Source organism: Caretta caretta, chromosome 10, assembly GCF_965140235.1.
Source record: "Caretta caretta isolate rCarCar2 chromosome 10, rCarCar1.hap1, whole genome shotgun sequence".
Classification (NCBI taxonomy): domain Eukaryota; kingdom Metazoa; phylum Chordata; order Testudines; family Cheloniidae; genus Caretta; species Caretta caretta.
Genome location: NC_134215.1, coordinates 22,224,691 through 22,252,596, shown reverse-complemented (window position 1 = coordinate 22,252,596; position 27,906 = coordinate 22,224,691). Strand labels below are relative to the sequence as shown.

Here is a 27,906-nt window from a genome sequence, read left to right as displayed (position 1 = left end):
TCTTCCTACTGTATTTTCCACTGCATACATCTGATGAAGTGGGATTTAGCCCACAAAAGCTTGTGCTCAAATAAATTTGTTAGCCTCCAAGGTCCCACAAGTACTCCTCGTTCTTTTTGCTGATACAGACTAACATGGCTACCACTCTGAAACCTGTTACATACTAAAGTGATTGCTGAATAAGAACAGTTTCCTGAATCACGTCCTGTGAGTAGTCCCACTGTCTTAAATGGGATTACTCACAGTGCATAGAATTAAGCACGTTCATAAATCTCGGCAGGACGGGGGCTCTGAACTCTCTGCTTTAAATGTGGATAATACTATTTTCCCTTTCTTATACCTCTTCTCTCTTGTCTATTTAGATCGTAATTCTTCAGGGCAAGAACTCTCTCTTATTTCTGAGTATGCATATTGGGTCCCTGATCTCAGCTGAGCCCTGTAGGTACTACTGTAGGTACATAAATATGCTATTCTACAACAGAAGACTCTAGGATCAAATTTGCAAAAGCACTTAAGTCATTTAGGAACTTAACTCCCATTGACTTATAATGGGACTTAAGCGTCTAAGTGACTTAGGCATGTCTGACATTTTTGAAAACATTGTTGAAGTACAATCATATGATTAGATATTACCATAAAATTACACTAACAGTTTAAAAAGATTTTTTGTTGGTTAATACAGTGAAGATTTCTAGCTAAATCTACATGTAGAATTTGGATCTCGAATTCTTTTCACTGAAAATGGACGGAAAGCAAAGTAGTCCTGCCTGAGGTTGTTTACAGGAAAGTAGGGTAGTTAGGATTTCCTCCCTCCGATCTGCAACAGGAAGTTATGAAATGTACCTTGTACAATTTCATCTTCTAAACTCCTAATGCCCTTTATTTCATACAGTAACTTGTTTTTAAATTAGTATGGGTTTCATTTTCATTGTAATTTTTAACACTCAGCAACAGAAACATTTTTTCTCTTATAAACGATAATTAATCAAAAAGGGAGAAGCTTATAATATTCTTGATTAGTGGGAAATTACCTTTACTGTGTAGGGATTTTAAAATTCAGCATACTTAAGCAAATCACATTAGGACCTTCAAACGGTTATCATCATCTAGAATTACAATAAGACACCTAACCAATACTGGATTGCCAGCAGAATTCTAATTTCTTCATTCTTGAGTTTTCCTGTGAGAATCGTCATGGCTCTCACCATTAGTGAATACCATCTGTAAAATCCTCCATCCAAAAGGATTTCAAGGTAAGGGATGGTGGACGTAGCCAAATCTTTATTTTAATAAGAAAGTAATCATTAACATTTCAAATAATCTTATTTTAGAAAATACTGTTCTACCAAATATAGTTCAAATAAATGATTTACAGTGTCACTTACATAAAAAATAATATAGAACTATATATCTGAACTGCATAAATTAGTATAGCCCTTAAAATGTTCTGGTGACACTATAAATTACAACAACAAAGCTGACCCTTTTTGTTTGTGTCACTAAAACATCAAGGCAGATTTGCAATGGAGTATACATGGCATCCTAAACCTGATTAATAAAACAGAAATTTCCCTCATTGTTCAGTAATGAATGTCAAAGCATGAAATAAATGTAATAAGTTATTATTTCTTTACTATACTTATTTACCCTTTAGAGTGCAATTCATTTTAAAATTCAAGCTGCCAAGTGGCAAAAATTTGTAGGGGGAAGGAAGGCAAATACACAAGGATGCTGAAAAAATACAGAAAAAGAAAGAAAAAGAGGTTGGGGGAACCTCAATTTTCAACCATATTAATATTAAATAATTTAATCCCCAAGACATACATAAATTTAGGCTATTGCAAGATTCAATACTTGTGGTTTGTCACCACTCTGATGGAATTACAACCTTGTAATGTACAGCTGGAGTACATTATTCTATATATTATGTGCAATTCTAGTGTAGTCGGTTTTAAAATATATAATAAAGAATGTTAATTACATGATTATTTATTAACCCACCCCACTCTTCTGTTTATTGGTTCTTTCACTACTTTCTCTCCTTCTTATCCTTCCCTTTATTTCCTCATGTTATAGATCTCTTTTCTTCTCCATCTTTTCTGTTACAATACGTATTTTTTCTCTACCCTTCTTCAAGTTCCTGTGCCTTTCAGTGTAAGCTGCCTTTTTTATTACTGCATTGATATTGGCTGTCCTCTACAGTAGCCATTGAGCACTTCTTTCTATCTTGGTGTTCTTCCACATGTTAAAAAAAGTAGTCTGTCTTTAAAAGCAACAAATAACATAAAATATGTTTTCTCTTTGGCCATATCTAGAGCTGGTTGAAAAGTTTCTATCTTTTTGTTTAAGAAAAACTGGCAAGGATGTTCTGATCTGGTCTAGTAATAACTGCAATGCAATTTTCCCTTCTTAAAATTTACCAATATATTTTAGACCCTTATGCTTATATTATTTCAATTCAGAAGGCATAGTTTCCTGAGGGAACAAAATGTCAGTTCTATCTTACAGGAACCAAGGAAAGTGCTCTAGCTCAACTACAGGTCATCCAGAGAGCCCAGTGGTATGAAGAAGGCCAATGCAAGAAGGCACATAGAGGGAGAAGGAATTTTGTCTACAAAAAAGAGAGGGCTTTTTGGCTGCCTGGGTAGGGTAAATGTTGTTGGAGTCTTGATTGCAAAGGACTACAAGTTGTGCTGAGGATGCCAGGATCAGAAATTGAGGAGCTGTGCTCTAGGCAGTGGGGTTCTATCAGCCTCTTCCTCCTCCTTCCGTATGATCCAGTTATCTCCAAGTGCATCAGGTAACTGGGCACCAGCAGTCTCCTGGCAAAATTTCTGCTACAGCCCAATGAATGATACTAAGAAAACTACTCAAGATACATGAGGTGGCAATTATAATAGTTGTCAGTACTGAAAGATAACACTATGTGCCTCAGTAGATTGCTGGACTGTTACAAGCTAATTCATGTTAATGTTGCTTTGCCAATTAACTGCACAGTGTGCAGAATCATTTCAGAAACAATGCAAGCTTAGATTCACAATATGTAACGGAAAAACAAAACAACTATAAAACAGGAAAAAAAGCAAACTGTGTAAGTAGGCAGCAGAAAGGAGAAAGCAACAGCATCCTTTGCTAAAAATGAGGAAGAAACACATCGTTGTTTAAAAATCCTTAGCTCTATTCTCTTTAGTTAAAAGCAATTTGTGAAATCCTTTCAGGGCACATTTCAACATGTGCCATGGACTGAACAAATGCATTTGAGTATCACTCTGAAATGATCACTTTCTACTAAATTTCCTTTAGAACTTAATTACTGTTCAGCCATTAGCATTTAATTGAGAGCAACTTAATAAAATAAATAATAATGAACCTGGCCTTTTAAATGCTCTGAAAAGGGAGCAGAGTATTTGCATGCATGCAAAAAAAATTATGTAAAGAATTTTAGAGCAGGCACTTACAGACTGAATTTACTGTCGCATGTCTGCATTTTTTTGCCCCCCAAACAGCAGGTAACTGACCTTCCTTGAGACTTTTCTGGCTGTTCACCTCAAGACATTCCTTTTCTTTCAATGTCTCAATATCTCCAGTAGGTAAAATCTCTGGAAAGCCCTGTTGCTGCTTCTTGGAGCTATCGATCATGATGAGACTCCTTTGAATGGCAACATCCAACACAGGAAAAAGACCAATTTGCAACCCAGCAGTACACTGTTTGAATACTCTGCTCCCCGGTTCCTTTTCACAATAATTGAGCAATTATGTCTTTAAGCAGCTGAAAGCAGCCATTGCCCTTTACTTCCCAGTCTGACCTACAAATACACTCAATCTGTTTGAAGCCCTTAACTCTCTTCCAGACAGGGAAACTGAGCTTCTGAAGCAAAACTCACAAATCCCACCCCCTTTCCCAGACAACCACTCTCCTTTCCCTTTTAGCTATCCTGGCTTCCTCCGTACTTTTATGTTTCAGTATGCAGCTTGATCATCAGAATCATCTGACAAACACTGAGTCAAGCAGTTAAAAATAAATCCAGCAGTTGCTGAAGGAGCAGCCTTTGCTGATATCTAAGACAAATAGTTGCTGTGGTCTCTCTTTCTAAACGCTGCTGGAGGCTGTGGATATACTTTATGTTGGCCTGACAGGCAGATTCATTACTCATTAAGTTTAATCAATAAACAAACAGCTGTCTAAAAAGAAGATTATGTAAAGAATAAAGAAGGTCCTATTTTGCAGAAGCATATTTACTCAGCATAGCTGCAAATCTTAAGAACAAGTAAGGAACAATCTGAAAGCAACTGATTCCTGTAATACTGTTTACACTACAAAATGTACATATACTACCTTTGCTACACACAGATCTTACTCCCTGTAATAAATTTTTAAAACTGCAAATTTCTATTTTTTCCTTTTGCACTACACTCAGGAGGCAGTAACTTTTACTCTTGTTTCGAGCAGTCAGTCCAGAGTATTTCCTCCTACACAGTCTTTCTGATTTCCCATTCTCACCAGCATGAACCTTTCAATCTTTTATATTAGTCACCAACATACCTTTTCAGTGTCAACTAGGAGGTTGGAGTAGTTTTTCTTCAGGCCCCCTGGAATGCTTTGGCACCATTAGGACTTGATTTTTGTGGTAACGGCAAACTTATTCTGCTGCAAATATGAGTAAATCCTATGATATTTTTCAGTAATGATGTGTGTTCTCAGTTTACTGTTGGCTGCAAAATTCCACCGAACTGCAATCCTCTTGTGTGCATATGTTTTAATACAGTGTATATCCTTAAATGATGACCAGCTTAAGCAAAGTTATATTTTACAGCTGTGATTTTCAATACAAGGCTAAAGGACAAACATTTATTTAAAAAAAAAAATGGTCAAAATCACTTAAATTTTAAGTGGCTTAGTCATAAGACCTTGCAATATTTCCTAAACATACCTTTAATTCTATAAACAACTTTTGCCTGTCACATAACAAAAGAGTGTACAACTGAAAGTGTACATGTATGTTAATAAATCAGGTTAAGATTTTGTCACGGTTATTTTTAGTAAAAGTCATGGACAGGTCATGGGCAATAAATAAAAATTCACAGAAGCCCACGACCAGTCTGTAACTTTTACTAAAAATAACCGGTGGTAGGAAACAGGAGGGGGGGGGGCTAACTGCCTAGGGGGACCAAAGCCTGAGCCCCACAGGGAAGGGTGGGGGCTGACAACTCCAGCCCCTTCCACAGTGGCTGCAGTGGGGGCTATAGCCGAAGAAGTTACGGAGGTTCATTAAAATCACGGAATCCATGACCGCCGTGACCAAATGGTATCCTTATTCATAAACGAGAGTGTTTTGATCTATGTGCTAATGTGAGCACAAAATACTTTCCCTGTATCTTTGGTGACTCCATTCTGTGCATGAAAAATGAATATTCAAGTGCAATGCTCAAACAGGAATCTAAAATTCCCTTTACTAAGTGTACCAATCACGTAAATTGGTCTTATGTAAATATTTCTATATATCTGTAATGTACTTCTACCTTACCACATGTTCAAAAGAAATTTTTTTGATTATTAACCGCTCTGCCAAGAAAATTTTCCATTTATGTAATATAATTTTGGGCAACCTTTTCAAGTGGGTATCCCCCCTTTTCAGTGGACACAATTTGCAACTGCAATTAAACTATGAGTGAAAATATGAATATTGGCACCTCTAACTACCTGACTGCAGGCACAAGCTGTATATTTAAGTAGTCTGAATTGTGCCAACAATTCATTCTAGTGTAATTTACTGTATTTTAGTGTATTTTACAGGCACAATTCCCATCCTCATCAAGGGAGGCTAGCACTTCAGCTCTTTGAAAAACTACGTCTTTATGTATTTCTTTTCCCTCATTCTTTAATATTAAGGATGTCTGAAAGAAAATTTGGTCTTTTAAGGATTTATTAATTTCTGATGGGTCATACCTTACTGAAAGCCACAGTTCTCTGTTTGCAGCACCACAACCAACTTTTGAAATGATTTTGATGTAATGATTAGAGAATTAACATTATGTGCAAATAAGGAGGATGAGTTAACCAGTCTGTTTTCACAGGAAAATAAAATACAGAAAATATATAACATACCACATCTAATTTTAAATAGAATAGTATAGCTTGCAAAGTTTTTCAACAATATTTAAGAAGCTTTTAAACATTTTACTGTTTACTATATCTAGAAGTATTTAAAAATTATTTGGTATGCAACGCATCTTGAAGTATTGACAATTCTCTTTGGCTCTAACCGTGCAAGCACAAGTGTAACTTTTCTCACAACTAGGCGCATTGACTTCAAAGTTATGCAAACGTGTATTTTCAGAAACTGGCCTAATATGAACATTTTGAGTTTTAAAGTTACTATATATGCTACAGGAGAAAAGGTTATTTTTTCTTAATTTTGTTTTTCAAGTCTTCTTATGCTAAGCCAAAAGAATGGACATCATCCACTTTTCTTCTCCTCTCATCACAATATGAAAATGAGATAATTGGACCTCCTGAATACTAAGGTACAGGTAAGGCAAATATGCAATGTCTTCTTAATGCTAAAGGTGTGAAGCCTTTTCCATTCTCCTTACTAACTGCAGGATGCAAAGAGGGTAAGGAGATTTCCTAACTAAGGTGAAAATTTGAAAGGATCTTAGATTTAAAATGTGGAATAGTTTTAATGAGCAGTTTGTATTGGAGGTAAGTTAACTAAAGCTACATTACGTGCTGTAATTGTCCCCGCTCTCCTAGCTGATCAAATGGCCATCTTTTGCATCAAAGCATCTTTTCTAACACGCTCAGAGAATTGTATTCAGGCCCAGGTTCATCTTCCAGTGAGACAGAGGGTACCTCATTCTGAAGTGCTGTTAGCTACTCTAAAAAAACAAACAAAAACCCTCAATATGTGGGGTGAGATCTCACAGACCCTAACTTATGTCTAATGATGGAGCACTTCAGTCTGAAATCACAAGAACTGTCCACAGTTGGGCAGCACAATGATTTCACTTTTCTTTCTTTAGAAAAGAGTTGAAGACTTCTCCACGTACTATAACGATTTTTTTAAATGGAAATTGAAAAGAATAGTAATCACCTTGCCTTTTCAGGAAAACCCATGCAGCAGCAATGCTGCAAGACACAGGGGAGTGCAGACTCCTGACCTAAAAGATCTTTTTGGAGAGTAAGCCAAAATAGGGAAGCTATTGACATGGCCAGGACTTCATGATGAGTGCGTCTGGCACAATTTGGATGACTAGCAAAGTCCTTTCCCTTCACTATCTTCTTCAGTATTCTTCCTTAATAGGTAGCAGATGGAAAATAAAGATCAGGTCAGAATTTCATACATAAGAGGATATAAATGTGTAGGGACTTCAGGATTCCTGAAAAACATTATTACCATGGCATTTGGACAGTTGGAAACCCTATCAACCAACCACCAGTCTGAAGAAGAATGGGCCATCTTGGTGACAGAATTAATTCTTTACATTTTTAAGGATCAGAAAATATAATTAGCCCATATAGCACAAGCACAGAAAAGAACATCACTAGCTATTTCAGAGACAAAAGGCATCAAAATTATGTGCATCATAGTAGTTTTCAAGCTGGTTCTACCCTCTAAAAATCTGATGTTTGCAAATTGCTTGCAATATATGATACATGTCAATTATCTTAAATAACATTTTGCTTAAATCCATAATATATAAGATCATATTAATTTGTGCTGTAATGCATCTGATTTCATACTGATTTTAACGGTGCAAAAAAAAAAAAAAGTACTATGCAAGAACTCCTTCATAAATCAACTCAATTTTCCCATTGCCTAAGTCCAAACACTTATTATGAGTGAGAAAAAGTATACTGCTGAGAAGCTGGGCACAGCCAAAGAAGGACTTCAAGGCAAATAGAATATAAACATTTCTCAAGGGACCTATATGAAAATTTGGCAAGGTCAATATATTCTTACACAATTACAGATACACCAGACTATTATTTTACAGATTCTTTGTTGCAATAAAATAGTAAGCAAATTATTAGTTAAACTGAGTTGATCACGGAGTAACAAAAGATACAAACAAAAAAGATTTAGGGGTAAACGATGTGTTTTGTATGTTAAAAAAGTGGGATTTTTTAAAATACTATTTTGATCCTGAAACAATTCCAAAATGATTCAGAGAACAGACTCAAATCAAATACAAACATGATTAACAAGACAGTCTACCATGAAAAATACTAGCAGGTGATCACTTGAACTTCATATGTCACAGAAAAGAAGACATTAGCACTAGGAACACAGGGAGGTGGGAGCAAATGATAAAGGAATCCTGAAGACTGCATGTAGATCTGTGAAAACTGGAATGAAGATGACAGAGGAGATAAAGTAGAATAGAGAGAGGAGGATACGAGGAAGGAACAAGATAAGAAGGCCTGTATTCCTGGGAAGACTGCAATCAGATGTTCCTCTCTACTGTTATCTTTATCTTACACTGAGTGCAAAGTTTGGAAATATGACAGTTTATACATCAATACTTTCATTTGCCTGTTGTAAAAGTTGTATCTTTTACCATATATTGCTAATTAAAGTGACAAATATTTTAATTGTTATATTCTCTTGAAGAACACTGTTCCAACACTGTGCACATATTTTTAACTGCATGTCACTGACAAGAATTTTTAAAGGCATTTTTGTGGGTGCCACAAAAATAATGCACAAACTACCTATATTCGCTATTGGCAGTTGTAATTAACTACTTCCAGAATTATGTACATTTCTGCAGACACCTTCACTGAAAATAATGCACAAACACAGATCTTAGAAGTACAGTGAGACTAATACCCTGCAAGCATTAAAAGACAGCTAAGACATAAAATAGTTTTCTAATATTATTTTTCCAATTTTAGCAAATGCTGTAGTTGCCACAGGGATGTTATATGACAATAAGTACATGGAAAGGTAGGAAGTCCATGAAAAAAACTTTTCTGTTATGATGCGGATAAAAGATTGATAATGCCGCATTAGATAATTTGGGCATTCTAATGCAAGGAACAGTTTGTCCAGCTATACAGAAAGGACAGAAGACACTTGATATGGATTTAATCAGGCCACAACTTTATTATTAGATGTCTGGGACTACTAGGCAGACAAAAGTGTACAGTGCAGGTAAACTCTGTTTATTCTGGAGGGGGCTTCCACCAGCTCCCCTCTCTTTTTCCAGCCAGGTCCCTCTAGCAAATCCATTGCTGGAACCTTGGCATCCATGCCACGCCATGCCCCTCCCCCCCGTAGGAGGGGTAAGGTGGGCTATAAGAAAGGGGGGGTTGGCTCCCTGCCGTTCCAACCATAGGATCCCCAAACCCCACGCCTTTCCGTTCCTTTAACCAGCACCTCCTTTTTAAGTCCTTTACCAGACCATTTATCTGGTCACTGGATGCCCTCCCTATGAAGTACCTGCACTGGACATCCGCCCCACACGCACCAAATAAGTTGCGACATATAGCCTACCACACCTTTGTGTTCACCATAATAGGTGTTCCCTAACACCTGCTGCGCAGGAGGCGAAAAAAACCCACTCCACCGAAGCCAATATGGTGGTGAGGGAAATAATTCTGTCCCAGCCCCCATAAGAAGGAGCAACTAGCACAATGCCCACAGCAGGTTCAAACCCACCTGATAATCACACCTCAAGGGGAGGGAGGTTGGGTGTTGCCTTGCCTGCTGCATGGAGAAAGGGGTTTCCAATACCAGAGCTTGCACCTTTAAAGCCTTCCACCGTTACATTCCAAGGGGGTGAGTCAGTGCTGCAAAGCTGACCAACACCTCCTTTTTGCAGCAGTTTTTTACCTTGTTCTCCTCCACTTCCCCTCTTCCCCCCCCATAAAGCACTACCGTCTTCCTCCAGCAAGTCTGGACAACAGTCCGCCTGCTTTCAGTGTAGGGCGATCATTCTTCTTGAATTCCTACTATGAGCTGAAGGTCATACCGCATGTCATGAAAGATAATCTTCCCAAGATCTCCAATAAAGTCTTTGTTAACCTATAACCTTGAACATGAGGTAACACTTACCTAACTGAAGGCAGGCTCAGTATTTTGATTAACTGAGCGACCTACCAAGAAAACAGAAGTTTACCATTTTTGGTGATAATATTCCAACAAGTAAGCCTTTCCTGGATGGTACTTCAGGAATAAAATCAACAAAAATAACAGCTTTGAGTAACTTAGATGTCTACAAGGAAAATCAAGTATTTTGAGGGAAGTCATGGGTGTTTGGGTGAATGTCCCACTACCACCCTAGTAAAATAAAACAATAGCTAAGCACTGTAGTGTATGAAATATACACATTTCTGAAAGCTATTATTACCATGTGTAATTCAGATAACTTAAGCAAAATTAATTAATTAGGAGGTTATTAAACAGATTCCCAAGGATTCAGAGGCAAGAACTTCACAAATAAGAATAATTAAAACACTGCCAGTTAAGATAACATACTCAAATGTTAAAATTCATCTGCTAAATCAACACAACTCAACTAGATGGAAAGTTGTTTTTGAATCATTAAACAGGAAAACAGATCATGCTACTAATTTTAAAAGCTGCATTTGGAACTGTTACACTGCATGTGCTGCTGTATTAAGTAAAACAGGGGGGAAGAGAGAAGGAATTAATCTTATTAAGGCTCACAAGCTATTCTGTTTCAATATTTTTCCTTAAATGTCCACAAATGGTTTCAGGAAGTGTCAGTTAGGGATGTCAAATGTTAGCACAATGTTGCAAAGTTCTTCTAATTATTTCAGGTACTAGACCTTAGGCTGTTTGCCAGTTTTGCTGACAATAGTAACATTTTAACATTTACTGTACTTCTCCTTCCCCATAAACCATCACGTTTTACTCAGTTATACACACAGTCTGTTGTAACAACAGATGTCACAGCACATACATTTTTTAAAAGGTTTGTCAATCTTTAATACTTATCAGATGACAATTCTGTCTTCAAAGAGTTCTGGTAAAGTGATGTGCATAAAACATTCACAAAAGAGGAATATTTTCAAATTGAGCATGAATGCAAAAGCTAAATGAAATAGCAGTTAACACTCATTCCAATAGCATCAGTGCTGCATATTGTTTTGGAATGATTTCCTTTAAATCTCTGAGTTTTCAAATTCTTCATTTCCCAGATACACCCATGCTAGATGGATACAATTTGAAGATCAGGCATGTCCTAAAATTTTTTTTACACTCTCCATTATAATCTATAAATCAGTATTTCAAAGAAATTATTATCTATATTGTCATTAGCAGCGTGTGCACACACATGCACATACAGAAACCCCAAACACAATAAGAAGCTACCATTAAATAAAAAAGGCTTTGTTATTCAATACATGCTTCTGAACAACATTCAATGCAGCTATATCATGACATTTTCTTAGGCACCTTCAAAGTTTGTAACACTTCTTAACATGCAAAAAGACTAAAGAAGATTTCCACCACGACTTAAAAATGCCATCTTGGCATTTTATGATTTCCATTATACTTGAATAATATCTGTCTTCAAAGACCATAGTTTTGACAGATAAAATGGCAACATGTACAGTTAGTTTGATTCATTTCATTTTTTTTAAAAAGACCTTCTGCCAAAGGAAAGATTGCTTAGCCGAGATAAAGTCATGGATGAGGAGTTTTCTGACAATTCCACTGACTTCCATTTTGGAGACTATGGACATTTTATTTTGTTACATCTGTCTCTTTCCAAATTTATAAGAAAGAGCAATTTTTAATTTTTTTTTCAAAATGAAATCATGCTATGTATATTGTGCATTGGAAGCATGTGTGCATTAGGATACAACATGGTATTATGGAGGCATAGGTAACACTTGAAATAAAAGTAACTTTTTTGTACACAGAAGTCTCTGAACATATTGTCTCTGTAGCTCTCCAATGTAGGAGTTGCATATCAGGTGTGCCTTTCTAGACACGGTGTAATACTCCTACAGTGGGGATCTGCTGATACAGTTCCATTAACAAGAATATTGACTTATCTACATCCTGCTGTAAAGTAGCATTAGTGGTATGCTAGTTACTGCTTTGCTCTTCAACTACTTTTACTTTAATTATAGCTCTGCTTTAACAGTTGTGCAGTAAAACACAACACAGGAAGCTATGTTATGAAAGCATATAGACCAAATGCAAACAAAAAAAGACTATTATACAATATTTGAAATGGTTTCTTTTCAGTTTATAAGGTCTCTTCATCCTTTAATTTACAAACTTTAAAGCTGATATCTTAACTTTGAAAGAGCTAAGCAAGAGCGTAAGAGTTTGGGTCTGCATTTGATGAATGGATATTTTAAACATCAGTAGCTTTTCAGGAGATATTACAATATGCACTATATACAGTTTTAAAAACTAACTTTATTCTGTTGTTGGGATGTAATAAAACTACTTTTTCCCCCCCACACTACAATAATAAAAACAGTGCACACACACTGTATATAATAAACACATATACACTATTTTCTCTACTATATATTCCTCTCTAATTTTCCTGCAATGGACCCAACAGTAAGTTCAGTTTTTCCAGACTTTTGTAGGAATGTAGGAACAGGAAAGTACTATATTATAATAAAATCTCTTTATTTTAAATCCATTAAATGTAACCCTGTGACCACTAAAAGAATCCCTTCTATAAACTAACTTTCATCAGCTACACACATAATGAACTATACCACCGCATTCAACAAGTGATTGTGTATAATACAGAGAGCTCTGATCCTGTGAACATAATGCATATGAATAGGCCCAGTGATTTCAGTGGGACTACACAAGTGAGTAATATTCTTCACATGCTTAAGGGTTACCAAGATTAGTTCTAGTGCTCTTATAGGAGCTATGTGAATTCTGCAAAACAAGCAATCCTTGAAAGATATTACAGATTTTTCTACATCAACAGACAATAAAAACTGAAGAGTTAACTCATCCATTTTACCTAGTCCTGTCTTCAAGAACCTCTTTTCCTAACTACTCTCTAGAAATTAAAATTTATTTAAAATAATTCTGTTTTCAAGTGTGTAGGTACAGCATTTTTTAAAACATGATACCAAAATCATACCACAAATTAGTTATAAACATAAAAAAGCGGCATGTGTATTTTACCAAATATTTTTCCAGCACTTTAAAAAAAGAAAAGAAATGGATAAACTTAACGTTTTCTACTTTTATTTTGCTTGCCTTTTTAAAAAGAAATGCATTGGTGTCTGAAATCAAAATGCTAAAGCTATAAATGCTAAAGCTATAAATTCAAATTGATTTAAATCACTAGTCAGGAAGACTCGATTTAATTTAATCATGGATTTCTACATAAAAGTGCATTCTTGTTTGCTGTTATAACCTTAATACATATTCATCACAACTCAGAGATAAATGTAGGCTTCATTTTTAGAAGGTACACACTATATATATTTTTAAGTGATTTATTTTGAAAACTTTTCAGATTAGTTTTACAGCTATATCAGAAAATTAATGATTGTTTGGTTATTTCACTTACCAAAGGTAACTGAAGCAGATAGTTCACCTCCCAATGACTTCATAAATATCTCCAATTCAACAGGTTAATCATTAATATTTGCAGGATTTTCTTGCTATGTTGTATTAGGAGGAGAACATCACCAGAGAGACATTTAAATTGTTTTATTTAACTAAAACAACAACGTTATGTATTCTGGATTTTTTTCTTCAACAGCAAACATATAATATTTTAACAAAACAAGCATATGAATTTTTGAATTCAGTTAAACATTCAAGTTTTTTAAAATCAGGTTTGTTTTTGTTAAAATTGTTTTTAACTAAAATAGTTAAATGAAATATTAAAAAATATCAACTACGTCAGCCAGGTCAGCATGAGAAACTTAAAATATTGGCTTCTGCAGCTAACTCAGTCTCTTCACCTTCATTTTCCTGTTTGTTCATAATCTGGAAAAGAAAAACAAGCTTTCCTGCTTTTTCAGGCACCAAACAATTTCTCAATTTGGAACGAATTAGTCCAAAGGAAGAAAATATTCTTTCTACACCGAAAGAAGAAGCTACTGTTGTTAAAAGTGAGATTATCACTTCAACAGTCTCTGAATCCAGGTGTTTAAGTGACTTCCACCAGTTCACTGGTGTGACTTTCTTTAAAATATCCTCAGCAAACATATATTTCTTAAATGCTTCTTATTCCCAAACTGGGTCTCTTTTATGGCCTGCTGCCATTATAGGTGTTCCCTTCTAGTGAGAGAATGGTATGGTAGATCTCAAATCAATGAAGGCTAAACTCAGAAAGACCTCAAGACTTCTGGAACATGCTGCTCAAACAGTTTCACTTTTGTTTCTACTCCCTGTGGCTCCCTTCTCACATTATCTTCAGACTTCTTCTTCTTGTCCAGATCTATTCCGCCCCCAACAATCTTCTGTTCATTGAACTTTTTGAAACTTTGCACTTTTAGAGAGAGGTAAGGGATGGACTCTGTGTACACAAATTTGCAGAGGGACAATAGGGGTAAGGTCTGTTATTTCTCACCTCTATATATTATTTATTTATTTAAAAACATTTTTGCTGTTAACAAGCATATTATCTCTGGAGACACAAATCCACAGTTTGAGAACTACAAAACTAAGCATCTCTGATGGTATCTTCTAGACTGAGCACTGAGTCCCATTGGGTAGACAGAAAGATTAACCTAAATAATCTATACAGAAGCCCCTGGAACCCCATAAGATTGAGTCCTTAATTCATGAACTATTGGAACTCGTTTACAAAACTTTTTTTTAAATGTTACATGAATATATTGTCTTATACTATAGAATTAGAATTTATAATCCCTATTCCATGATGAGATATCTTTGACCTATAATGTATCTTAATTAAAACGATCTTTAGATAGGTTTTTTCCTCAAAAAGCATTTTATCAAAAATATCCGATTTAAATTAAAAAAATCTGATTTTTAATTTTTTTTAAATCATTGATTTTTATCTACTTTTACAGACCCTGACCAGTAGGTACAGGAATCTGGTAGAAGGCAAATATACTAGCCTGGATGAATAGTTTTCTGTTCCCTGAGTGACCAGAGCAGGGGCTGTGCTAAAGCAATCAGGAACCTGCTAGAACCAATTAAGACAGGCAAGCTAATTAAGACACCTGGAGCCAATTAGATTCTAGCCATACTAGAATCAATTATGGCAGGCAGACTAATCAGGACACCTGGTTTAAAAAGGGCCTCCTATCAGTTAATGGAAGGAGTGCACGGAGCAGGGAGTGAGAAGGTGTGCTGCTGGAGAACTGAGGAGTACAAGCGTGATCAGGCCTCAGGAGGAAGATCCTGCGGTGAGGATAAAGAAGGTGCTGGGGGGAGACCATGAGGAAGTAGCCCAGGGAGTTGTAGCTGTAGCTGTCATGTGGCTGATACAGGAGACGTAGACAGCTTCTATCCACAGGGCCCTGGGCTGGAACCCGGTGTAGATGGCAGGCCTGGGTTCCCCCCATCCCCCCAACTCCTGATTGGACACAGGAGGAGTTGACCTGGTCTGTGAGCAACATCAGAAGGGAAGGTCTAATTTGGAAAGGGATCTGGCCTGTCCCCGACCCACTAGGTGGGACAACGAGACTGTGGAGATTGTTCTCCATTTCCCCCATGCTGGCCAGTGATGAGATTAGCTGAGCGAATGGCAGGTTTGAGCCTCTAGCAGAAGTGGCCAAACTGAGGGCTGCTGTGAACCTCTGAGGTGAACAAATCTGCCAAAAAGTGCAGGACCCACCAAGGCAGAGGAGGACCTTTATCACACTGGTGTCAGGAGTGGGACTGGGTGAACAGCGTGGCGGAAGAAGGAGGGTGTTTAAAAAAAAAAAAAAAAAGAGGGAGAGGTGTTTTGTTTTTTTCCCCTTCATCATGATGGATGACATACTGTGGGCACTGATACAAGCCACAGCTGCCCAGCAGGAGGCTACCCGTGTCCATGCAGCCACCCAACAAGAGGCAGTGTGGCTGCAGCAAGAGACTAATCACCTGTTGATGGACCAGGCTGCTCAAGACCATGCTATGTTGCAGGAACTGGTAAACCAGGTGAAGGCCCTTACAGAGCAGAACCGCAGCCATGATGGGACGCGGGTCATACAGGCCAGCAATTGGCTGCAGAAAATGATGCGGGAGGCTGATGTAGAGGCATACCTCCTGGTCTTTGAGAGGACAGCCCTACGGGAGGCTTGGCCTCGAGAACAGTGGTCTGGCATCCTTGCTCCATTCCTGTGTGGGGAGGCCCAGAAGGCATATTATGATATGTCTGAAGAGGCTGCGGCAGACTAGCCCCAGCTGAAAGCAGAGATCCTGGCCAGATCTGGGGTAATGACTGCAGCATGGACCCAGCTGTATCACGAGTGGAGGTACCAGGAAAACAAAACCCTGCAGTCCCAATTATATAACCTCATCCATCTCGTACAAAAGTGGTTTTGAACCGAGTCTCGGACTCCAGAAGAGATACTAGAGGTTCTGGTCATCGGCCGGTACATGCAAGGACTACTGCCAGACCTTCGCACCTGGGTAAGCCAGAACGACCCTTCCACCTATGACAAGGTCGTCACCCTGGTAGAGAGGCGTAGGACGGTGAGGTAACTGACCCGACCAGTTAAGGAAGAGATGCCCTGGGTTAAACTAGTGGCACCAACTCCCAGAGCTCAGGCAACTGAGCCCCCAGGCAGGTCCAGGTGGAAAAAGAGAGGGGCTGATTTTTTAAAGTACAAGAAAATGTAACTCCTTCTACTTTTACAGTGCAAATATAAAGTGTGTAATTAATTCATGGTTGTGGAAAGCCAGCTGAGAGTTTACTCATGTTGATGACCCTAAAGTTTACGTATGACCATCCCATGATCAAAGAATCCAAAGCCTTCTCTCCGACACCACCTGCGTAGCCATTCGTTGACTTTCACAATTCAACTGTCTCTACCCAGGCCTTTTCCTTCCATGGGGAGGATGGATGAGAACACCACTTGCCCCTCAAACTCCTTTATCCTTCTTCCCAGAGCCACGTAGTCTGCAGTGATCTGCTCAAGGTCATTCTTGCCAATGATACTGAAGACGGGCTCCACCTAACAAAGAGGGGGAAGAGCATCTTCACAAGCAGGCTGGCTAACCTAGTGAGGAGGGCTTTAAACTAGGTTCACCGGGGGAAGGAGACCAAAGCCCTGAGATAAGTGGGGACGTGGGATACCGGGAGGAAGCATGAGCAGGAGAGCGCGAGAGGGGAGGGTTCCTGCCTCATACTGAGAAAGAGGGATGATCAACGAGTTATCTCAAGTGCCTATACACAAATGCAAGAAGCCTGGGAAACAAGCAGGGAGAACTGTAAGTCCTGGCACAGTCAAGGAATTATGATGTGATTGGAATAACAGAGACTTGGTGAGATAACTCACATGACTGGAGTACTGTCATGGATGGATATAAACTGTTCAGGAAGGACAGGCAGGGCAGAAAAGGTGGGGGGAGTTGCATTGTATGTATAAGAGCAGTATGGCTGCTCAGAGCTCCGGTATGAAACTGCAGAAAAACCTGAGTGTCTCTGGATTAAGTTTAGAAGCGTGAGCAACAAGGGTGATGTTGTGGTGGGAGTCTGCTATATATCACCAGACCATGGGGATGAGGTGGACAAGGCTTTCTTCTGGCAACTAATGGAAGATACTAGATTGCAGGCCCTGGTTCTCATGGGAGACTTCAATCATCCTGATATCTGCTGGTAGAGCAATACAGCGGTGCACAGACAATCCAGGAAGTTTTTGGAAAGGGTAGGGGACAATTTCCTGGTGCAAGTGCTGGAGGAACCAACTAGGGGCAGAGCTCTTCTTGATCTGCTGCTCACAAACCGGGAAGAATTAGTAGGGGAAGCACAAGTGGATGGGAACCTGGGAGGCAGTGACCATGAGATGGTCGAGTTCAGGATCCTGACACAAGGAAGAAAGGAGAGCAGCAGAATACGGACCCTGGACTTCAGAAAAGCACACTTTGACTCCCTCAGGGAACTGATGGGCAGGATCCCCTGGGAGAATAACATGAGGGGGAAAGGAGTCCAGGAGAGCTGGCTGTATTTTAAAGAATCCTTATTGAGGTTATAGGGACAAACCATCCCGAAGTGTAGAAAGAATAGTAAATATGGCAGACGACCAGCTTGGCTTAACAGTGAAATCCTTGCTGATCTTAAACACAAAAAAGAAGCTTACAAGAAGTGGGAGATTGGACAAATAACCAGGGAAGAGGATAAAAATATTGCTTGGGCATGCAGGAATGAAATCAGGAAGGCCAAATCACACCTGGAGTTGCAGGTAGCAAGAGATGTTAAGAGTAACAAGAAGAGTTTCTTCAGGTATGTTAGCAACAAGAAGAAAGTCAAGGAAAGTGTGGGCCCCTTACTGAATAGGGGAGGCAACCTAGTGACAGAGAATGTGGAAAAAGCTAATGTACTCGGTGCTTTTTTTGCCTCTGTCTTCACGAACAAGGTCAGCTCCCAGACAACTGCACTGGGCAGCACAGCATGGGGAGGAGGTGACCAGCCCTCTGTGGAGAAAGAAGTGGTTCGGGATTATTTAGAAAAGTTGGACGAGCACAAGTCCATGGGGCTGGATGCATTGCATCCGAGAGTGCTAAAGGAGTTGGCCATTATCTTTGAAAACTCATGGCGATTGGGGGAGGTCCTGGACCACTAGAAAAAGGCTAATGTAGTGCCCATCTTTAAAAAAGAGGAGGAGGAGGATCCGGGGAACTACAGGCCAGTCAGCCTCACCTCGGTCCCTGGAAAAATCATGGAGCAGGTCCTCAAGGAATCAATTCTGAAGCACTTAGAGGAAAGGAAAGTGATCAGGAACAGTCAGCATGGATTCACCAAGGGCAAGTCATGCCTGCCTAATCTAATTGCCATCTTTGATGAGATAACTGGCTCTGTGGGTGAGGGGAAAGCAGTGGACGTGTTATTCCTTGACTTTAGCAAAGCTTTTGACATGGTCTCCCACAGTATTCCTGCCAGCAAATTAAAGAAGTATGGGCTGGATGAATGGACTATAAGGAGGACAGAAACCTGGCTAGATTGTTGGGCTCAACAGGTAGTGATCAATGGCTCCATGTCTAGTTGGCAGCCAGTATCAAGCGGAGTGCCCCAAGGATCAGTCCTGGGGCCAGTTTTGTTCAATATCTTTATTAATGATCTGGAGGATGGCGTGGACTGCACCCTCAGCAAGTTTGCAGATAACACTAAACTGGGAGGAGAGGTAATACACTGGAGGGTAGGGATAGGATATAGAGGGATCTAGACAAATTAGAGGATTGGGCCAAAAGAAATCTGAGGTTCAACAAGGACAAGTGGAGAGTCCTGCACTTAGGACGGAAGAATCCCATGCAAGAATCGCTACAGACTAGGGACCGAATGGCTAGGCAGCAGTTCTGCAGAAAAGGACCTAGGGGTTACAGTGGACGAGAAGCTGGATATGAGTCAACAGTGTGCCATTGTTGCCAAGAAGGCCAATGACATTTTGGGATGTATAAGTAGGGGCATTGCCAGCAGATCGAAGGATGTGATCATTCACCTCTAGTCGACATTGGTGAGGCCTCATCTGGAGTACTGTGTCTAGTTTGGGGCCCCACACTACAAGAAGGATGTGAAAAAATTGGAAAATGTCCAGCGGAGGGCAACAAAAATGATTAGGGGACTGGAACACATGACTTATGAGGAGAGGCTGAGGGAACTGGGATTGTTTAGTCTGCAGAAGAGAAGAATGAGGGGGGATTTGATAGCTGCTTTCCACTACCTGAAAGGGGGTTCCAAAGAGGATGAATCTAGACTGTTCTCAGTGGTAGCAGATGACAGAACAAGGAGTAATGGTCTTAAGTTGTAGTGGGGGAGGTTTAGGTTGGAGATTAGGAAAAACTTTTTCACTAGGAGGGTGGTGAAACACTGGAATGCGTTACCTAGGGAGGTGTTGGAATCTCCTTCCTTAGAAGTTTTTAAGGTCAGGCTTGACAAAGCCCTGGCTGGGATGATTTAGTTGCGGATTGGTTCTGCTTTGAGCAGGGGGTTGGACTAGATGACCTCCTGAGGTTCCTTCAAACCCTGATATTCTATGATTTGCATGCAAAATCTCTGAAGCAAGGAGAATGGCAGAGTGCAAATTATAGCACCTCGTCTGAAAGCACTCCCAATGAAAGCAGTCATGCCACAATCCAGTAAAGCCATTTTATAACCTGGATGAGATAACATGATTCCAACAAAGGGCTTGCAATCCATGAACAAGTTCCATATACCTGCATCTGCAGAATTTTTAACAGTACAAGAGAACAGCACTTTTGCCAGTACTCTCACAGAATAGTTACAGTACTGCTGCTCATATGAAAAGAGCATGCTTAGATGCACCAATGAAATAATTATCTCAGAGTAGGGCTTGTGAGAGCACTGATGTGGTCACCAAATTAGGTTAAACTTTAACTAAAGTTTAACTCTTAAACCTCCAAAGAATAAAACCTGTTTGGAGAGGCCATATTTTCAAATAGTGCGGAGCAGTTTTTCAAATGTACAGCACCAACAATTAGGACCAGAGTTTCAAAAAAGATCAGCCACTGTTCAGGCACCAAGAAAAGGGTCAGCTTTCAAAAGCACTGAACAGCCAACAGCTCCCACTGTGTCACATGATTTTCAAGAGAGCTCAGCACTCAATGTGCTATGGCCACTTGGCCACTTATTTTGGTTCCTAAATGAGAACTAAGTTCTTTTTAAAAATAAGGCCCATAATTGTACAGATTTTGACATCCATACCTGAAAAATTGCTATGTGAAGGGAATTTAAACTATGTAATATTTAAATTCCAGAAAATCTTTAGAAGATTTATTTTTTCTCTTATTAAAACACACACACACAAACACTTACCAATTTCTTCCTCATGTGTGATACTTTTTAAGTGGTACTTTGAGCCCAATTTGCAAAATGAATTGGACTTCCAGGTCTACTCTGCCTCTTTAATAAAAGTTTTCTAAAAGACTTACTATAGCTCAAGTGATATTGTCAGACAATTATTAAAACTTATTTAAAAATGTATTTCCTTTCCTATTAATTTTATTGTTTAGGTTTTGGTAGCACTTTCAAAACAAAAATAAGACATTATATTTTCCCCTTAGGAACTCAATGATCTAAAGACCAGAGAGAGGTTAGAGGAATGGAATAAAATACATGTGAGGGCCAATGTTGTGTCTTGGCAAAAAAGAGGTTAATAAAGATTGCGTAGAGGTAAGAACAGATTTTTCTATGTTTATGCTGACTTCCAGTGAGGAAAGGATGCGGAACATCATTCACAGAAGTCAAACTATAGGCTTCTTGGTTTCAGAGTAGCAGCCGTGTTAGTCTGTATTCGCAAAAAGAAAAGTAGTACTTGTGGCACCTTAGAGACTAACCAATTTATTTGAGCATAAGCTTTTGTGAGCTACAGCTCACTGAGACTTGGAGGTGAGGAGCCAGTGGTCAAGGTATGGGAAAACGAGGAGACCCTGATGTGAGCTGCTACCACTGAAAGTAGCTTGGTAAAGACTCTGGGGGTGGTGGCTACACCAAAGGGTAGTACTCGGTATTGGAAACAGTCAGAGCCCACCATAAATCTGAGAAATCATCTGTGGACACGATGAATGTCAACATGAAAGTAAACTATCCTTCACATTCAGTACTGTGAATCAAAGACCATTTTCTAAAGATGAAATTATTGTTGCCAATGTTACCGTGTGAAATTTGAGTTTGTGAATGAAGCGATTGACATGGCGGAGGTCAAGGATTGATCTCCAACCACCCATCTTTTTGGGTATGAAGAAGTAGGTTGAATAAAAGCTTGTCTATTGCTCCTCACTGCAATAAGGAGTTCACCCCTTCAGCAAGAATACTGTCATGAGATTGGTCCAAGAAGAGGGATAGGGAAGGGCGTTTTGGAGGAGGTAATATTGCAAACTCAATCATATAGCCAGCGTGGATGGACATTCAGCACAAACTTGTCCATTGTTATCGCACTTCAGGTGTCAATAAAAAATGCTAGACAACCCCCAAATGGAGTACTGGGTTTGGTGGATGTTGGGCTCAGTGGTTCGGGGCTCTCAAACTCGCATCAAAAATATTGCTGGGTCAGGGTCTGGGATTAGGATGCCAAGGCTGGTGTGGTGGGCATAGGGAAGTGGGACGTTTTAGTCCTTTGCTTTTTATGCAGTGGTTCGTAGGGTCTCTGATGGTAGAAGTGTTGAGCCCTCTCTCTTCATGAGGTGGCTTGGTGATGAAACTTCCTCTTAGAGGCAGGTGTGTATATATCCGGTGATCGAAAGATAGCCCTAGATTCCTTCAGGGAGTGTAGGGACACATCCATCTTCTGTTTGAAGAGGTGAGATTCATCGAGGGGGAGGTCCTCAGTTGCATTCAGGGCCTCCCTGGGGAACCCTGAGTCATGGAGCCAGGACTCCCTTCACATCACAGTAGCAGTAGCCATAGCTCTAGAGGAAGCATCAGTCGCATTGACTGCAGATTGGAGGGTGGATCTAGCTATTAACTTTCCTTCCTCTATCAAGGCTTGGAAACAAGTACAATTCTGTTGTGGGAAACTGTTGGCTAATTTCTTAAACTTGGCATAGTTCAGGAAATCACATTTAGCCAACAGTGCTTAATAATTAGCTAGCCTGAATTGAAGACTAGAGCACAAGAAAATCATTCTCCCCAATAGATCTAAGCATTTACCCTTCTTGTCTGCTGTTGCCTGGACCTTTCTGAAGCAGCCTCGATCACCACTGAGTTAGAAGCTGGGTAAGAGAAAAGAAATTCTGAACCTTTAGCCAGCACATAATGTCTCTCTGCCACTTTGAGGGTAGGAACACAAGCGGTAGGGATGTACTACACTTCCTAGCCAGCTCCAGTATGGCCTCGTTGACCAAGAAGTGATGTGGAGGATGTAAATGTACTTGTGTTGGCAGTCCTGGATCTCCTCTAGCATATCTGAAGTTTCCTGGCAACTCTGCAGAGAAGGTCCTGGAATTGCCTGAAGTCATCTGGGGGGAAAGGGGATGCCGAGGTCACTGCTTAATCTGGCAATGATGATGGTAATCTGGCAAGTTCCAGTGGAACCAGAGCGTAGTACTACTCCTCCATTGGATCCGGAGTACATGTGATGCTTCCCTCGGAGGAGAGGAAGGTGGCAACTCCCTGGCGGACTGAATAGATTCTGAAGGTGGGGCACTGGTCCCAAAGTTCCCAATATGGTCAGCAGAAGGGATGGATAGGTAGCCTTGTTGGCGTGGGGTACCAGTGACTCCGAGTCAGGTGAAGCAGTGGTTGATCCCAAAGCGGGTCTCCTGGGAAATGGGTAAAGGCAGTATGGGAGGAGCAGTTCCTCCAATGGTTTTGAATCTCTGGAGAAGGAAAAGACTGACTTGGATTCCAGTGGCGATATCGCCAGTGCCATTGAAGAGGTGTACGTTGTGTATGGGACAGGGAGACAGTGGTGATATGCTCTGTCCTGCATGCAGGTCTCTCGGAAGAGATATGAGCTCCCTGGAAATGGAGAGTCTTGATGGAAGGCAGGATCTGGGAAAGCAAAAACATCCTGTGGTGTGGCCACTGATACAGACCTTTCAGGTGTAACGGGGACTCTTTCTGTCCAGGTTGTCAATGCTGGTGATAATGATAGTACCCAGTGGTGGTCAGTCTTCACTGGTGCTGGAGGGTCCCAGGTCTTATGAGGAACCGGGGTCATTGGTACCAATGGAGCACAGTCTGGAGCTGCCCAATGTTTCCATGTTTTCTTGGCATGCCTATGGAAATTAGTAAATCCTCATGAGCCAAGCTGGTGGATTTGCTTGCAGGCACGTCTGATTTATTTAAAGTGGACTTAGAGGAAGAAGACTTGGTCCCATGATTACGAGTGATTCCTAAATTCCCAACTAGGCCCCGCTGTAGGTTTTTGAGGGTGGATACTCCAGCACCGGAGTTGAACTTTGCAGCAGGAGGCACACTCCTCGCTGATTCAGGCCTATGTACCGGGGGTATTCCCCAGACTGGGTCCAATTGGACTGTGATGGCCATCGCCATGAAATACTTGCAAAGGCAAAGTGCCCACCCTTCCAGGGTATGGCTGGGGAAGGACTGGCAAATACTGCACTGAGCCACAACATAGCTTCTCCTAGGCAGTAGAGCCAGCGTTGATGGTCGTCACTGACCCAAGAAGGATAGTGGACAGGAGGCGCAGAGTTAGAAACCTGGAGTTCTGTGCATAGTTTGATACCCAAATGGGGCACCGAGGGGTGGGGATCCCCCATGATCTAATCTAACTTTAAAAGGTTCTAAAATTATTAAAACTACTAAATCAAAATTAAGAATTATTAAAACTATGAACTATTTACAACAGATTAATATTGCTTTTCAGAACGATGACACTAAATGTTCCAACCTGGACCATGTGGTGGTGAGAAAGAACTGAAGGGGTGGTCAGTCCGCTCTGCTGTTTATTGCCTTAGTCTGAGGCAAAAGGCAAGCCAAGGTGCATGCACAGACCAATGGACCAATCCTCTGACTCCAAGTCCATGGTGTGCATGCGTAACCCACAGTGGAATACAGTAGGGACTGTCACTCCAAGAAGTGCTCACTGGATGAAAATTTCATATATAATGTTAAATAATACTTTTTCTTTAAAATTGTCATACGTGGTTTGTTTCTAGTTATATGCTAAAGAAGGTTAACCAAACTGATTTCTTGTTATAATTTTAAGACTACATAAGCCTCTTACTGATTATAGACGTAAAGGCAAACAGACAGAGAAATTCCACCCACCCACCTCAGCAGGTGGGGGAACTTGATGGGGTCAGCAGTGAGGGGAGACAGCCCCAAAAGTAAGGTGGGAGACATTTGCTGAGGGCACCAACTAGTTCCCCCAGCCCTTGGCATCTCTAGGACCCATTGAGCAAACGGGGGAAGGGATGCTGATTGGCCTGCATTCCCTAACTCCAGGATTTATCTGGAACATGGATCACATGGAACTTCTTTCAGCTCCATTACAATTGAGTGGTCCTGAAGGCTATTTTGTCTCATTTCATGACCTACTCGTTCTATTGTTTTGATTTTTAAACAATGGGAAGGGAATCAACTGCAATTTTAACTGAAATAGTTTTACGTTTGATATTTCCTCACTGTATCATATTAAACTGTCATGTCCTAAGGTAACTGCTGTTTGAGTATCTGTTCTGTTCCGCCTGTGCCATTATTACAAGGCTAGTATCTGTATTATGTTAGATGTTTGGACTTGTGAATGGTGATCTGCCTCTTAAGAATTCTGTAAGGCTGCACAGATGGTGGAAGGTTATCTTCAAGCTACTTTCACATCTGCCAACACTGAAATGCTACTGTACTGGCAACTCAAGACAGATTTGTGGCCTGAACTTTTTCAAGGAGCTGAGTTTTCAATGAGTGGGTTTAGTGCAGAAGTTGTTCTAATAATTGACAGCAGAACTTTGAATCTCTGAAAAGGAATGTGGAGTGGATCACCTTTGTTAAAATGAACATGCATCTGCTTCCAAACCACTATTCTAACATGCACAGTAGTCAGGACACTATCAGAATTATAGGGAAGGTTACACTGAAAAATAAATAGTGTCCTAAGCGTGCACTGCATGAAACACCCATCACTAACAGTCAGACAACAAAACATGATGGTCCTTTTATGCTGAAAAGCATTTTTTATTTTTTATATTTTAACGCTTGATAATAAAGGCCTATACCAACAGAGTACAAATAACTTCAGCGTACACATGGCAGAACTTTTACTAGCTACAATATCAGTTAACTTGGAACAACAGTTGCGGGGTTATCTTCAACAGGTGGGAGTCTCTCTAGTCTTCATTTTGGTTTAAATTATTAAATGTTATATATCAAGGGTTCCCAAACTTTTCTCTGAGGCCCACAACTTTAACAAAATTGTTAATATTGAGTTAATAACACATTGTGTTATTTGTTGATTTTAAAACAAAATAGTTGTCCAACTTTGAACACTATATTGTGTTTTCAGTTTTTTGGTGTAAAATCTGAATTCCTGTGCTGTGTAAGTAAATACCCAACCCTACTCTCTACTAATTAGAAAAGAATCAAATACTGTAAATAAAAATTTTAAATAACCATTATATTATAACACACTGAGGAAATGGGTACTCATCTGATCCGGTAAAGGAGAATCCAAAATTCAAGTACATGTCATCATATTTGCTTTCCACTTTCTTTATTTTTTTGACTGGCTCATTTAGTGAAGATGTAGATGGACTGGGACTTTCATTACCTTTTCCACCAGTGCACCCTTCTCATTTTTGAAAAATAAATCAATCCATGTCAGATTGAAATACTGCTTGCCATTTTTTATGGTTGTAAATGGTGGAGTGTGGGTACATGGCCAGGATACCTTGCAGTGAAATGCACTGTTGTACTTGTAAGAATTAATATTGACATACTGCAGCCTGCTTTTTATTAAATATTTTTTTCTATACTCGGTCCAACATATACAGCTCAAAATATTACATTTATATAGCTTTTACTTAGATTACATGAGTCACATGGAGTTAAAGATTTACTAAGAGCTTGACTGGAGAATGCAATTGCACCAGTGGACCACCCAGGAGTGTGGCAGCCTACCTTTGTGTTGCAGCCCACACTTTCCTAATATATTGCACATATTTCAAATAGTTGCTCTGTAGTGCTATCCACAGAGAGGGACTGAATTCTCCCATTACAACACATTAGTAGTACCACAGGTATTGTAAAACATCCAATAAGCTGTCCTAGTGATATGTTCAGCTGTGAAAAATTTCAAGGCATCTGTGATAAGCTACATTGCTGAGGAGAATGGCATCTGCTGATGACAACTATCACAACCTATTATTTAATTAATCACTGAATGATTATTCTTAACATCTGTTCTTTTTGTATTATGGGTCTCAGGTAGGTGAATGCAAATGACACATTCTTTCCCATGAGGCATCCTGCTCCTATGGTCCTGACCTGTAGATGGATCTCCTTAGACATCCCCCTGTTTGAAAAGTTAAGGCTGTGATACAAAATAAGGAATATAATAGTCTCCATCTAAATAAGAATTGTTATGCCTATGTACTCTGTTCACCAGTGGAAAAATGGAGTCACAAACAGATTTAAAAGATGAACAGAAGTAATGTAATTTCACGCTTTTATATAACTTATTTATTCTGTAACTGATGTATTTGAAAGTGTCCTCAGCTTCTTTTCTTTTTTTTCCTAGGCCCTGTTATATGGTGTTCCATGCACCTTAAAAACCCCTTTGTGTATCTGTCACCTCTAGATTCTGAAGCAGAAAACTGGAAATTATGTGGCTTATTTTTCCATGAACTAATTTAATTTAAAAATACTGGATGAAACACTGTATTAATACTTGATACGTTACAATTAAAAAAAATCTGACAAAAATAAATACTTGATGTTCTCTCTTCCCACTACTTTTCTGTAGGCCTACAAATGCTCTCCTTTCATACTGCCATACCACAGCCTGCAGAAACATCATTACTTGAAAGAGGAGACACCTATTAGAGGTTCTCCAGAAACACACTGCACACAGGAAACAATAAAGCATCATTATCTCAGCAATGCACCCCTGTCTGGAAATAAGAGCATGGCTAACCTCAGTTTTATGTATCAATGATCTGAGGAATGAAATCATGAACAGTTGTGAGCAATTTTACAGTTTCATTAAAACAGGAGGTAAATGAACTAACAAACAATCACTTCACCAAAATTGTCTAGAACTTATCATATAGAGTCCACTCCCCTTTCCCTGCCCTCTAATCATGCAAATAAAACAAAAACAAAAAAGAGAGCTATTCC

General features: G+C 39.6%; 1 protein-coding gene and 1 long non-coding RNA gene across 13 annotated transcripts in view; one reads left to right on the top strand and one right to left on the bottom strand.

The window, feature by feature from the left end:
- The window catches only part of MRTFB (myocardin related transcription factor B), a 194,077-nt gene that overhangs the window by 75,962 nt on the left and 90,209 nt on the right, over positions 1 to 27,906 (bottom strand). For 3 of the 12 annotated variants that reach the window (XM_048868380.2, XM_048868374.2, XM_048868375.2), the window contains exon 1: positions 3,519 to 3,884. The exons of 4 other annotated variants lie outside the window; for them this stretch is intronic. Coding sequence is in view for 7 of the 8 variants with exons in the window: in XM_048868374.2 (XP_048724331.2) it covers positions 3,519 to 3,639 (121 nt within the window). In the remaining variant the exon portion in view is untranslated. Of the gene's footprint in view, positions 1 to 3,458; positions 3,887 to 27,906 lie in introns of those variants that run through there. 5 more of the 12 variants (XM_048868377.2, XM_048868370.2, XM_048868368.2 and 2 more) reach the window with 3 other exon arrangements.
- Positions 905 to 27,489, top strand: LOC125644428 (uncharacterized). Its single transcript, XR_007359002.2, has 3 exons — positions 905 to 1,253; positions 6,429 to 6,531; positions 27,308 to 27,489. It is a non-coding gene; the product is annotated as an uncharacterized LOC125644428 (long non-coding RNA).